The sequence below is a fragment of the Bubalus bubalis genome, chromosome 23, assembly GCF_019923935.1.
Source record: "Bubalus bubalis isolate 160015118507 breed Murrah chromosome 23, NDDB_SH_1, whole genome shotgun sequence".
NCBI lineage: Eukaryota > Metazoa > Chordata > Mammalia > Artiodactyla > Bovidae > Bubalus > Bubalus bubalis.
This window is the reverse complement of record NC_059179.1, coordinates 42,098,857-42,113,419: the sequence shown is the minus strand read 5'-3', so window position 1 is coordinate 42,113,419 and position 14,563 is coordinate 42,098,857. Positions and strand designations below refer to the sequence as shown.

Sequence of the window (14,563 nt, the reverse complement as noted above, 5' to 3'; positions counted from 1 at the left end):
GGGGGAGGGAGGAGGGTTCGGGATGGGGAACACATGTATACCTGTGGCGGATTCATTTTGATATTTGGCAAATCTAATACAGTTATGTAAAGTTTAAAAATAAAATAAAATTTAAAAAATAAAAAAATAAAAAAAACAAAAACAAATAGAAAGTGCTGATCAGAATTACTGCATTTAGTAAGCATAATTAAATGGTGCCCATTCTTATCCTGTAAGTTATTTTTAAAATTAACTGGGGTATAGTAAAATTATCAGAGCATAGTAAAATTATTAGAGTATAGTTGCTTTACAATGTTCTGTTAGTTTCTGCAGTACAGCAAAAGGAATCATTTATATGTATACCTATATCCCCTCTTTCTGTAATTGTTATTTTTCACTGAAATGTTGAGATATATAACTTTTAGAATGTATAAGCTTGTAAAATATCATATATGAAACGAGTTGCCAGTCCAGGTTCGATGCACGATACTGGATGCTTGGGGCTGGTGCTCTGGGACGACCCAGAGGGATGGAATGGGGAGGGAGGAGGGAGGAGGGTTCAGGAAGGGGAACACATGTATACCTGTGGCGGATTCATTTTGATATTTGGCAAAACTAATACAATTATGTAAAGTTTAAAAATAAAATAAAATAAAAAAAATAGAATTTATAAGCTTAGAGAGTCTAAGAGACTAGATTAATGCTATGAAGTCTTTTTAAGTTCAAATGCTTTTTCATCTGTCCAGAACATTCAGAATGCTACTACCCAGTGAGACACAAACCAGAATGCTCTGGTCTGATTTAGGCATATTTTAAGTATGAAAAACTCAAGGCCAATACAGAATGGTAATTTTCCTGAGGGAAAAAAAAAGTACCTTTTGTATCATGTTTTTTACTGGATTATAGAACACATGACTGTCATAGAAGTGACACAGACCGTCATAGCTGTGGCACGGACGCACAGGACTGTCTCATAACCCCTGTTATACACTCAGAGGAGGCAACGGCACCCACTGCAGTGCTCTTGCCTGGAAAATCCCATGGACGGAGGAGCCTGGAAGGCTGCAGTCCATGGGGTCGCACAGAGTCGGACACGACTGAGCGACTTCACTTTCACTTTTCACTTTCATGCACTGGAGAAGGAAATGGCAACCCACTCCAGTGTTCTTGCCTGGAGAATCCCAGGGACGGGGGAGCCTGGTGGGCTGCCGTCTATGGGGTCGCACAGAGTCGGACACGACTGAAGCGACTCAGCAGCAGTGGTGCAAAGTTATCCCATGATCTTAGATCCCATAAGAAAACTGCACTGTCAGCCCTCTGAATGATACTATGAAAAACAGTATCACTAACGCTTCCTCCACGGTTTTAGGAGCAAAGAAACAGTGTGTGCACAATTCGTCAATCAACACTAAGTTACGTTACCTGCTAAAAAACATCAACACGGTTTCGTACATCGGAAACGTCTGAGTTTTGTTGTTCAGCTGCAAGTAGACCCACAAAAGGAGCGTTTTCAGAAGGTGAAACTCACTAAAAGTAAACAACCTGGCCAAAACAAAAGATTGAGAAGTCAACTGAGGAGTAGCAAAAACCATGCTGTGCGTATGAAAGTGAGACGTTGAGAGTGAGTTCAGGAAGGAGGCGACGCCACCCTGAGTCTGTATGTGGACTCACAGAGAGATACCAAGTCTCAGGTCACTCAGCTGTTAACTGGCACGGCTGGGACTTGATCTTCAGCCAACCTGAGCCTTCACCCACCTGCTGTGCGCTGTAAAATCATGACCATCTCACTGAATGAGCTCCTAGTAGGAGACGGTATTCTCAAGGTGGTTCCATATGTCCTTTTATTAAATTCCACCCAGTAACCCTGCAAAGTTGGGATATATTTCTTACTTTTATAGATGTGGCTTCCCTGGCGGCTCAGACGGGAAAGAATCTGCCTGCAATGCAGGAGACCCAGGTTCAGTCCCTGGGTCAGGAAGATCCCCTGGAGAAAGGCATGACAACTCACTCCAGTATTCCTGCCTGGAGAATTCCATGGACAGAGGAGCCTGGTGGGCTACAGTCCATGGGTTCGCAAAGCGTCAGACATGACTGAATGACTAACACTTTCACTTTCATACTTTATAGATATGGATATTATTGAGACTGACCCTGTTTATTTAAAAACTTAATATTCTGTTCATCATGTTAATTTTCACTGTAAAATACGGCACTAAGATATACTTTATCTCAATGGCTGAAGGTTTTTGGTGTCCCTTAAATATTGCACCCAAGGTGATGCCTCATTGGTCATATTCCAATCCCGGGCCCAACTGAGGAATAACTTGTCCAGAGTCACACAGTTCTGAGGTCAGACCCGAGCAGGGGTCAGTTCTGCCCCAAGTTGGCTGCGGAATCGCTTGCAGGCTGCTTTCCGGCCCTGCAGCTGCAACTCGCTCATCTGTAATGTAGCGATTACAGCCACTGCTAAGAGGGCACAGTAAGTTCCCTACACACACAAAGCTCTTTCTGAGAGCGAGCTCAGAAGTCCAATTTGTCCCTAAATCCAGCAAACTTTCGAGCCCTGGGTCAGGAAGATCCCCTGGAGAAGGGAATGGCAACCCACTCTAGTATTCTTGCCAAGAAAATTCCTTGGGCAGAGGAGCCTAGCAGGCGGGCTACAGTCTATGGGGTCGTAAAGAGTCGGACATGACTGAGCGACTAACACTTTCACACTTTCCTACAAACTTAGCCTAGGTACCCAACTAACACAATTAGCTATTTACCACTTTTTTAATGCTTGTTTCCAGACATCCTAGACTTGAAGTAAAGATACTGTACCATATACAGTACAGTAAAGCACACAAAACCACAATTGCTTATAGAGGGTGCACACATGTGACAGTGTATGCCAGGCACGTGAACTATCTTATATGACTGGACATGAATGAATGCACATACATCTTTGAAAGCTCGAAACCTGAAGCATGCAGGAGACTGACTGTACTATGAAGGCTGTGTGGGGTGAGTTTGTATGATTTGTGTGAGTTTCCTGTCACTGCTGTAATAAACTGCCACAAACCAAGAGGCTTAAAACAACACAAATTTGTTGTTGTTCGGTCACTAATTCATTTCTGACTCTGCGACCTCATGGACTGCAGCATGCTAGCGTCCCCTGTCCTTCAGCATCTCCTGGAGTTTGCTCAGATTCATGTCCACTGAGTCGGTCATGCTATCTAACCATCTCATCCTCTGCTAAACCCTTCTCCTTTTGCCTTCAGTCTTTCCTCCCAGGATCCCTAAGTACAAAATGACCCCCACTGGGTTAAGATAAGGGTGTGGGCGTGGCCATGCTCCTTCCTGAGGTTCTAGGGGACAATCATTTCTTTGCCTTTTCCAGCTCCTAGAAGCCACTGGCACGCCTTGGCTTGTGGCCTCTACCTTCATCTTCCAACCAGCAGCACAGCATCTTCAAATCTCCCTCTGGTTCTGACTCTTCCTCCTCCCTCTCCCACATTGAAGAGTCCGGTGATGCCATTAGGGGCACCTGGGAAATCCAGGGTAACCTCCCCATCTCAAGGTCATTCTAGTGCCACTTTAGTCTCATCTGCAAACTTGATTCCTCTTTGCTGTGCAACCCAACATTTTCACAGGTTCCAGGGGTTGGGATGTTGACATCTTTGGGGGACCATTATTGAGCTGACTGGGCTTCTGTGGTGGCTCTGGGCTTCCCTGGTGGCTCAGATGGTAGAGAATTTGCCTGCAAGGCAGAAGACTAGGGTTTGATCCCTGGGTCAGGAAAATCATCTGACGAAGGGAATGGCAACCCACTCTAGTATTCTTGCCTGGAAAAATCCCATGGACAGAGGAGCCTGGCAGGCTACAGTCCACGGGGCTGCAAATAGTCAGACACAACTGAGCGACTAACACACACACACAGACACATTGAGCTGACCACACACACAGCCTGCCTAGCACAGTTCCTGGACACAGCAATGGGCTCAGAGGACAGCAGCTCCAACTCCTAGGTGGTGGGGCTGGATCCTGGCTCCAGAGCCCACAGTGCCCGCAGCAGCGCAAGGCATCTCAATAAGAAACAAGGGGGACTTCCCTGGTGGTCCAGTGGTTAAGACTCTAAGCTTCCAGTGCAGGGGGTGTGGGTTTGGTCCCTGGTTGGGGAACTAAGATCCCACATGCCGTGCAGCACCACAAAAACAAAAAAGAATAAATCTAGAAATAAGGGATGAGGCGAAGAGGATGCTGCTGTCCATGAAGTCAGCTTTGTAAAGGATGCTTCCCAAACAGCTCCTCTCACAGCCTCTGACGACTTAGTTCTCCAAGGAGTCATTGCAATGTTTCTTAAACCCATTGATATTTTCTGTCTCTGACCGTGGAGATGTACCCTGGCTTCAAAATGTATCACAGCCTCTTCACCCACCACTTCAGCGGTCATGATGGGTGGAAGCCAAGCTCAATCGTGACTCCAAGGGCAGCAGGAATGTCACCTTCCCACCTCTCCCACTATTTCTGGATGCGGTAGAATGGTCTCTTTCCTATTCTTTGTTTTTAGGCACCTACAGATGCACCAGTTTTGACTGTGGGCAGACAGGACTGAATTTGTCACTGTCTGGGCAATAACGCGGAGAGGCAGGAGGGGAGGGCTCACAGAACCTCCTGGAATGAGGTTCCCAAAAAGAACTCTGCCAGGACTCCAACCACTGCTGGGCTGGGGGGCTACGTGTCTTCTGTTGCAGAACCCACGCTTGAGGTCCCCACGCCCAGAAGGTTCTTTGAGATCTTACTAAAGAGGGGTTTACGACACAAGGGGAGTAATCAAGAGCCCCACGGATAAGGATCCTGGTTACAATTTTATGATGAAAGATAACTGTCGAAATAAAGTCCTCAGTTTTTAGGCCAAGTGTCAGTTGCTGTTTAGTCCCTGAGTTGTACCCAACTCTTTAGCGACCCCATGGACTGTAGCCCACCAGGTTCTGCTGTCCATGGGATTTCCCAGGCAAGAATACTGAGGTAGGTTGCCGTTTCCTCCTCCAGGGGATCTTCCTGACCCAGGGATCAGACCTGTGTCTCCTGCACAGGCAGGCAGAGTCTTTACCACTGAGCCACCTGGGACACCCAAGCATCAGCTGGGTTTGCACTAGGATGAAATCCAAGCATCACCCTAAAATATTAGTTCCTACAGGAAATCATCACACCGAGGACATTCAAACATTTTTTCATTTACCTAAGAGTTCTGATGATCTGAATCAAGATGGAACTCACAGAGATCCTAAACTTCCCTCCAGCATAGGCAAACATGTGGGCTGCTCTTCATGTGTTTACAGGGGCTCACAAGCGGCCACTGGGATGTAATGGGTGTAAAAATGCCTTTAACAAGACACTGTCTTCTATTTTTTGTGTGTGAGAAAACTATATATAAACAGTAAATGTCTCCTTTTGAATACAAGCCCTAGAGAAAGCCGTGTCCAAGTGAACAAGAAAATATGAACGAGGTTACCCATTGCAGCACTGATTGTTCTAGCAAAACAGGAAGCCAAACCAAACAAAAGACATTAGAAAGGGAATGAAAAAAATTGCTGTCTGTTCATCCACTGGAGCCCTGTACAACAACTAAAATTTAAAAAGCTGATTAAGTACATAAATATCAACATGGAGAGAATAAGTCACATGATGTTCGTGAATAGTAGCAGAATGTCACAATCTGAGAAATTTAAACCTTTGCAAAACCATATTGTGCATAATTTTCACAGGTACATATACGTAGCAAGCATGTAATCTCATGGGTTAGAGGCACACAAATCCACAACAGTGGCTTGGTTGACTTTAAGGAGGGGAGGAAGACAAGAGGAAAGATGAAGAATAAGGCTGTGAGGTGGAGGGAGGGCTGGGGAAGGTGACTTCTGCTTCATTGGATGTTTTATTTCTTAATTTATGACAAAATTTTACCATGTGTTCATTTGAGGAGATGGATCAAACTGTATTTTGTATTATCCTCCTACCTTTGTATCTTTTTTTATAACAAAAAATATTACCATTTGACCATCCATGTGTCTGGCCATCAATAAGGAATAAGAAGGTTTGGAGCAGAGCACATCAGTGGACTGATAATAACCATGGGTGTTGAGGCCACTCAGACCTGGCTTCAAATTTCAACTCTCATTTTGCATGGGGGGAGCAATCCTTTCCTGTGATCTCCATTCTGCAGGGGAAAACCACAAGGAACACCCTCCAAAGGGGTTGCTGTAGGAATGAGATCTGATTGCCCACTCAGAGTATTCCATACACCCCAGTGCTTCATAACTGGTAGGTGGTGGTGTTATTAGACAGAGAAGCATTGTTGTTCAGTCACTCAGTTGTGTCCAGCTTCTTGCAACCCCATGAACTGCAGCACACCAGGCTGCCCTGTCCTTCACTATCTCCCGGAGCTTGCTCAAACTCATGTCCATTGAGTTGATGATGCCATCCAACCATCTCAACCTCTGTCCTCCCCTTCTCCTCCTGCCCTCAGCCTTTCCCAGCATCAGGGTCTTTTCTAATGAGTCAGGTTTTTGCATCAGGTGGCCAAAATATTGGGGCTTCAGCATCAGTCCTTCCGAACAGCTTTGGGAAATACTACATTTAAGAGGGAAGCCCATTGGTGCTGCAGATGCCGTAGAGGACGTGGTGGCTGTTCTCAGGGAATTCCTGAGCCCTCGGGACTCCTTGTATCATAGACAGGAAGTCAGGGAGGAAGACACGTTCCCCCTGGTTGCAGGGCAGCCTTCTGTGCAGCTAGAACTAGATAGATAATCGTCTGAATTCTCCACCCTCCTAAGTCGACCCGGAGATTGGCTTCCAGAAAAACAGAACTTGGAATGAAGCTTCCGTAATATTAGAGTGAGTGAAACAGGGTCACTGAGTGATGACCTCTAAGAAGAAAATTAACTGAAAACCAGAGGCCCAGGGGGTCAGGAAAACTGTATTTTACCAAAGGCCATTTACAAGATGGAAAGAAAACCCAAAGGAAGATGAGGTCAAAGGGACTTTGGGGAAGGTGAATAGCCTTGAAGTTGAAACATCTGCTGAGATGGACATTGTTTCCAACCCAAACACCATGACCACAAGCCGGGGATGGGTCACAGTCTGCGCTAAGTGGGGCCAAGAGACTCTCCATCCTTGACCCTGGGCTGGCCTTTCCACAGCTGCTCTGGGCCATGTGACTTCCCAGGACAGTCCAGATCTCACTGAGCTCCAGTTGTCGGGAAGCCTGGCTTCTGCTACACATAAGGAGACGGTGCAGCCATGAGGCTGGGAGCCTGGACCTTGGACCTGGAGCCCCGAGCTCAAGCCCTGCCTTTCATTACGCCTCCTATCTTAGGGACAATGATCATACCTACCGCATAGGGTTGTGGGGGTTAAAAGGGCCAGTGCACACAGCACAGCACACACCCAGAAGCACTCGGTAAAAGTTAACTCGTCCAAAGGTCTCTTCTTAATCAGGTGTGGTCTGGGTGCCAAGCCCACCAGACACTCAGATGAGGTAATTTCTAACCATGTCCCCGGGCACCGGGTGTAGCCTGGGCCCCTCTTTCTGACCCTCTGTTCCCCACCTCCCTCCTCCAGCTTTAAGGCAGGACATCAGCTTTAAGGATGACCAGCTTTAAGGACAGCAACCAGGTGGGGAGAGTTCACCTGGGAAGGTAAGAAGTGAGCACGAGGTCTGGTAGCTGAGAGTGTGATCCTTCCAGGGCACAGGAGCTAATGATATGCCCGAGGCCATGCAGGCTCCCCCCGCTTCCACCTCTGCCCGGGGAGCCTGGCACCATCGGTGCTGACAGCCATCTCCTGGGGAGGGGCCAGAGGAGCAGGACCCAGTTTCCACATCAGTCATGTCTCCCCAAACCTGAGTCTAGACACTTGACACGTAATGTTCTTGACCTCTTTTCCTGCCCAGCCAGCGTTTTCTAGGGCTTATGCCATTGCTACCATGCTGGCTGTGGTCAGACATTTTTTTCCCCTTTCTTGGTTAAATGCTACCAAGTGGGGGAGGGACAGCTCAGACTTTCCAAGGGAGGGACAGTGTTATGAAAAGTCTAAGGCCTGCCCTGTTTATCTTTTCTTCAAGGGTTGCACAACCTTTGCTCCATGGAGGGTGGAGAGCACATGCTTCTGGACAGGCCATGGACAGTGGGGAAAAATGATCGTGGGAGCCCACCCAGGGCCTGGGGATGCCATTAGGACCCGAGTTTCCGAGGTCGTTATTTAATATGTGGTCCTAATCAGATCCTGCACTGCAGGAAAAAGGATGCTATGAAGGTTAGTGTTGAGTAAAAGACCTTAAGGTATTACATCAGTGTCAAATTTCCTCAGGTTGTTAACTGCCTTGTGATTATATTAGAAAAATTCTCTTTATTATGAAACATTGAAGTATTCAAGGTTAAGGGAACATGATGTATGCAACTTGTCCTCAAAGGATTAAAAACTGCGTGCTAATAGGCACACACAGATGCAAATGATAAAGCAAACAGGGCAGAGACTGAACCAAACAGGGTAAAGGGTACTGAGAGAGCCTTTGCACTATTCTTGTTATCTAATTTGTTTGAAACTATTTTCAAGTAAAATATACTTTTAAACACTAATAAAAACTAAAGTGCCTTTGGCTTAGGAACTTCACTTCTAGGAATTCAATGTGGGAAAATAATCTGAGATGAAAATAAATATATATCGAAGAATGTCACCAAGGTGCTATTTATATCAGTGAAAGATTGGAAATAACCTAAAAGGCCAAGCATTGGCTGGCGTCTAAGGCAAGCCTGGTGGTGGTCACGTGGGTAAGACAGGCACCGAACTGGCAGAGCTAAAGACCTTTGGGTTAGCGATTTGATTGGAAGGGGGGTTAAGAGCAGGCACGAGCCTGGGTTAGCCGGCCCTGCGCTGATCCAGGTGGGAGATGCGGAGGTTTGGCCTCTGGCTGGTGCCCACGCGGAGGGCCACAGAGATGGGGTGCTCTTGGGGGGAGGATGAAGTGATGTCCAGAAGGACTCCCAAGGGCATGACAGTTGGTTGAGGAACACTAGGTAAGGGGTGCCATAAAGGACAAGGGCACCAAGCATCAGGGCTTAGCCTTAACTCTCAGAGAGGTCATACGCGCAGTAGAATGCCTGGGTCTAGAGCCGTTAAGGGGAGGGCCCAGGGCTGGAGACAGAAACTGATTTAGGCCTGAGAGCTTTTTTTCTTTTCCCCTTTTCCCAAGTTTCCAAATTTTCCATGATGCCTGTGTCTTAATATTGACAGAACTTTAAAAATTATTTACGCTATCGCTTAATTCATTACCAGGTGGGTGAGACAGACAGAATCTGCCTGCAATGCAGGAGACCCAGGTTCCATCCCTGGGTCGGGAAGATCCCCTGGGAGAAGGGAATGGCTACTCACTCCAGTATTCATGCTTGGAAAATCCCACGGACAGAGGAGCCTGGCGGGCTGCGGTCAAAAGGGTCACAAAGAGCTGGACACGACTGAGCGACTAACACTTTCACAGCGAAACAGCGGGCACCCCAAGGATCCTTACTCTGCTGAACAGCATCCTTCCCCCTGCCCGAGCACAGGACCCACGTTTTGGCCCCTCCAGAGGCCGGGCTGTCCAGGAGGCCGGGACATTTGGGATGGAGGAGGCGCTGCACACTGCGCATGTCCAGCAGCGGTGTGAGTTCGGCACTCCCCACCGCATCCGTCTACCCTACCCATCCCCTCTCCCATCCCCACCTCCTACCCCAGAGACTCCTTCCTGAGAGCCAGCTCTGACCTGGGGGACTTCAGCACTTTGTGGAGCAGCTCCTTTGGGATTTTCCGGAGGTGGATCTGTGTCCCCACCAGAGGGACCAAGTTCATCTCCATCCATTTCTCACAGGCGGTGGTGAGGAGCTCTTCCTTGTACTGAGAAGATAGGAAACGCCCATTGAAAAAGGAGTCTCTGGTACTTACCCTGGTGGTCCAATGGTTGCGAGTCTGCATTTCCACTGCAGAGGGTGTGGGTTCGATCCCTGGCCGGGGAACTAAGATTCCACTCGTCGAGGGTGCAGGCAAAAAGAAAAAAAAAAAAAAAAAAAAATTTAAGGTAGAAAGGAATCTCTGATATCTCAGCGCCCTCTGCTGGAATATGATGATCCAACAAGCGTGCTCTTAGAAGGGCCGTGCTGCAGCCCTGCTCAAACCTCTTCAAAACACATGCACTGATAACATTTTCTGAGTGTTTGCGATGCTCAAGGCGCTGCACTAGGCTGATTCAAATCCATCCTGCTACCCTATAAGGTTGGTTCATCATTACTCCTATTTCACCAATGGAAAATCTGAGGCTCCAACATTCCTGCTTTTGCCTGAGGTCATACAACTAGTTAAGTGGTCTGACCTAGTTAAGTGGGATTGCGTGCTGAAATGCAACTAGTTACGTGGCCTTGTAGGCCGAAATCTCTGGACTGACATCTGTGACTGATCACGGAAGCTCCACCGGCCTTGGGTCTCACTTTTCTCCTCTGATAATGAGAGTCAGAATACATCATTTATTGCCAACCCTGACGTACTGACTGGGCCCAAATGGGATGCATTTCCCTCAATCTCACCAAGAATGTCCCGGAACGTTGTCTGCTGTTTTGATGAGAAAGGCTGTCCCTTTTCCCGCCCTCTTCCCCAATTAAAGCTTTTCTATTTGGGGGCGGGGGGGGGATGTTAAAATATTCTTTTAAAGATAAAATGATTTTTTAAAATTGTTCACTTGGCAAAATAAAAGGTGGGCACTGTTAGGTTGATGCCATCAGACAGATTTCTTGGCGCTGAAATCCCAGAGTCTGGGTGCTCTTGAGGGTCCCCAAGATGCTGTGTGCCCGCCCAGGTTGTTCTCACCTTGCAGCCAGCCAGATAGAAATTTTTGATGGTGCTCGGCGTGAGTCCGCTCATCATGATGGTCACACACCTGCAGAGAGAGAACACTGTTCCTGGAAGCCCCGGGCTGCTTTCAGGGAAGTGAGAAGCCCCAGAGGTTTTACTCAACGCCATGCCGGCAGCAGAGTCCTTTCATGCAAGGGAAAGCGTCGTACTTTAAGATCATGGACATAGAGCTGGAGGGCAAGACCAGCAAGGCTTGTTGCAAAGAGCTCTGGGCTAAGGGAGGTGAGCTCTGAGATCAAATCTTTCCAAAGAAAACAGAGTAGCTTTGGCACCAAGGAGAAGTATTACTATTTAGAGATTAAGCTCCTAAAAGCACCTTGCTATTGGTGTTTGGTCGCTAAGTCGTGTCTGACTCTGCATCCCCATAGACAGTAGCCCACCAGCTCCTCTGTCCATGGGATTTCCCAGGTAAGAATACTGGAGTAGGTTGCCATTTCCTTCTCCAGGGGATCTTCCCAACCAAGGGATCAAACTCTCGGCTCCTGCGTTGACAGGAGGATTTTTTACCGCTGAGCCAAAGGGAAGCTGAAAAGCGCCTTGCTAGGTTTTAATTTTAGCCAGGATGACATTTGGTTGTCTTCGTGCTGAAGGCAAGTTTTTCCTGTACAGACCATTGCAGAGCTTCTTAGAGGGGCCTCCAGTCCTATTTCCTCTCTGTATGAGAGGAGACTGAAAAAGCAACTTTCTGATGAAAATCTCCATCCTTTTCACACCTAGGCCTCATTTACTTGTTGTTCAGTCAGTCGTTCAGTCATGTCTGACTCCTTTCAACCCCATGGACTGCAGCACGCCAGGCTTCCCTGTCCTTCAGTATCTCCCTGGAGTTTGCTCAAACTCATGTCCCTTGAGTCCACAATGCTATACAACCATCTCATCCTCTGTGGTCCCCTTCTCCTCCTACCCTCAATCACGCCCAGCATCGGGGTCTTTTCCAGTGAGTCGACTCTTTGCATCAGGTGGCCAAAGTACTGGAACTTGGTTCATTTATTTATCAAGGATCTGTTTACTGAGCACTTACTGTGTTCCAGGCACCCTTTGAGGCACTTGGGTTACGAAGAACAAAGCCAGTGGGCCCAGCACACGTTGAGTAAACATACAGACAGGTGACCACATTATGACAGCTATATCCCAAAGCCGATAACACAGAGAGGCTCTGGTCACTCTCCCCTCCCAAGCCTCAGGCTCTCCTCTACTGGCAAAACCAGGTAGAACCTACTCCTATGGCCTTCGAGGTCTGCATGACCTGCAGTCAGCCTAACTGCCCCACCCACCTTTCCCATCATCTTTCCACATCCCTCCCTGACTCTAGCCACATTGATTCTCAGTGACCAAGCAGTTCCAGTTTCTATGCTCTTATCGGCACGAAGCCCCCTCTCTCACACCCTTGACAGCTGGACTCCTCCCAGGCTCAGCTCAAGTACCACCTCCTCTTGGAAGTCTCCCTGGTTGCTTCTCCCCACGTGTTCCCTTTGCTTTGATTGCCATGCCCTCATTCAGCCTGGGGCTTCTGCCTCCTTGAAGCCAGAGACTGCCAGGCAGCAGCCCTCCCAGCATATATGCATCCCAAGAGTCTCATCTGCGGCAGCCTCTGTGGCAGGTTCTGGAAATACCTGCCATGTACAAGGCTCCTCCTCTCCTGGTGCTCCTGGGCTCGCCGTGAGCCGAGCTCACAGATCAGCGAGGGGAAACCAGCTGTGAGAGGGGCCATGCGGAAGGTTCAGGCCCCACCCCTCACCACGCGCGGTGTTCTTCAGGTGCTGGCTTTGCCAGGGGAGATGCGTGGGCGGAATTAGCTGGGTTTGAAACTGGGACGCAGAAAACAGTGCTCCTCACACCTTCCCCCATGGTCCCCCTCCTCACCGTGAGCCTCCCTAGCTGGGCGGGCCTGGAATGGTCAGATTTCCCAGACCAGAGGACAGAGAGCAAGTTCTGGGGCCACCCAGGCCAGCTGCCTTAGGACTCAGAGAGGCCGGGGATTTCCACTTCCGGAAGGTCTAGCGGCACCAGGCAGTAACTCACAGATGGAGTTCAGCCTTGCACAGACGCAAGGAAATGTCCTTCCAGCCCTGTGAGCCTGGAGGGATCCAAGTGACCCTTCAGGAGGGTGTGTGTGTGTGTGTGTGTGTGTGCAGGCAACAACCAGTAACTATGATCCCAGTTGTGTCAAAGCAGTCACTGATGCAAATGATGTGTGCATCTAAGGAGCAGCGCCCTGTATAATCCACACACACACACACACACTTCATCCCCTGAAGATGGGTGGCCTCGAGTGTGGGTGGTTCAGACAGCGGCCATCCAGCGGCTTCACACTGGCGAGGATCTCAGCCAAGATGACCTCTGAGAGCCCAGCCAGCGCACCTGGGATGGCAATGCTATCAGAGTGACCTGGGGGACTTCTGCTCACCCACATACACACTCACGTGTGCATGCACACTGAGGCTTGCACTGCCACATCCCTGCCAGCTGCACCGTCAGCCTCTCGAAGGCAGGCAACACCCACCCCGGCTGGGTGTCAGGCCCGCCCGGCTCTGAGCTAGGATTCCAGCCCCACCACAGTTATCTGCAGCATCTTGGGGAGGGCCCGTGAGCCCTAGGCGGGCCCAGGTTTGCCCATCAGCGGAATGATAGTCTTGGCTCAGTATCCGGAGCCCTCCCTGCTCGGGCATTCAAGATAAGGCATGTGGAGGAGGAAAGAAAGGATGACCTGCCATTCCTGACTCTGCCTCAGATAAGCCAGAGTGAGGGCTCCAGAAGGACCGTGGGGCTTCGAATCTGGCCCCCGGTACGGCAGCCAAGCCTCACAGACAGGAGGTGGCCGGAGGGAAGCTGGCCTTCCAGATTCGGGGTCAGAGATATCTCCCTGCATGGCACCAGTCACTCAGAAACACCTGTGTACAGAAGCTGCAATTCCGTAGTGATGATACGTCACAAGGCTACGCGCAGCTTAGGTCACGAGACACACAATGGCTGGGGAGCAGGGATTCTCAGGAAAACCTGGACCAGGGTCAAGGTCAGACGCCTTGGTTCACCTCGAGACTCCACGACCTGTCCCTGCCTATGACAGCTGACCCCCCATCTCCCAGCCACCCACCAGTCTGGCCAGGCTGACATGCTGGAGTCCCTTGTCTGTGTGTCCTGTGCGGCCACAACCAGACCTCTGACAGCCTGCACCTCTGGGTTCAAGCGGCATCTGCATCACCAACGAGGCTTCAAGATGCTCCAGACTGAGGATCTGGCCAGAGTTATTTCAGGTGACCCCAGAAATGAGGCACTGACTCAAAAAAAAAAAATCTGTGGGGTTGAATCTGGCGAGGTGAATTCTATTAAATGTGAGTTAGGTCCTTGGAAGAGATCCTGCCCCCGCCTTTTACAGAGCTGCGGATGTCCTCTGTAGGCTAGGATGGGAAGTCCATTCATTCATTCCCTCAAATGAAGAAACGAAAGCTTAGGGTGGTGAAACAAGCCAGGCAGAGCACCCCTGCCCTAGATCTCCTGTCTACTGAATTGCATCAGGAAGTAAGAAATCAAAGAGCGACAAGAAACCACCCCTGTGTTCAGGATGTGAGAGTAGTAAGCACACATCCGTGGAAAATCCCCAGAGAAGGGACAGAATATTTGAGAAAAATTAATCAATGCTTTTCCATTTGGTCCACTTACCTTTCATAAG

General features: G+C 48.9%; 1 protein-coding gene across 1 annotated transcript in view; it reads right to left on the bottom strand.

Annotated features, from left to right (window-relative positions):
• Positions 1-14,563, bottom strand: part of BTBD16 (BTB domain containing 16) — a 57,515-nt gene that overhangs the window by 22,900 nt on the left and 20,052 nt on the right. Inside the window, exons 8-10 of the mRNA XM_006046030.4 lie at positions 10,852-10,921; positions 9,758-9,888; positions 1,402-1,521 (exon numbers count right to left, since the gene is read on the bottom strand). Of these exons, the coding sequence (XP_006046092.2) occupies positions 1,402-1,521; positions 9,758-9,888; positions 10,852-10,921 (321 nt within the window). The remainder of the gene's footprint in view (positions 1-1,401; positions 1,522-9,757; positions 9,889-10,851; positions 10,922-14,563) is intronic.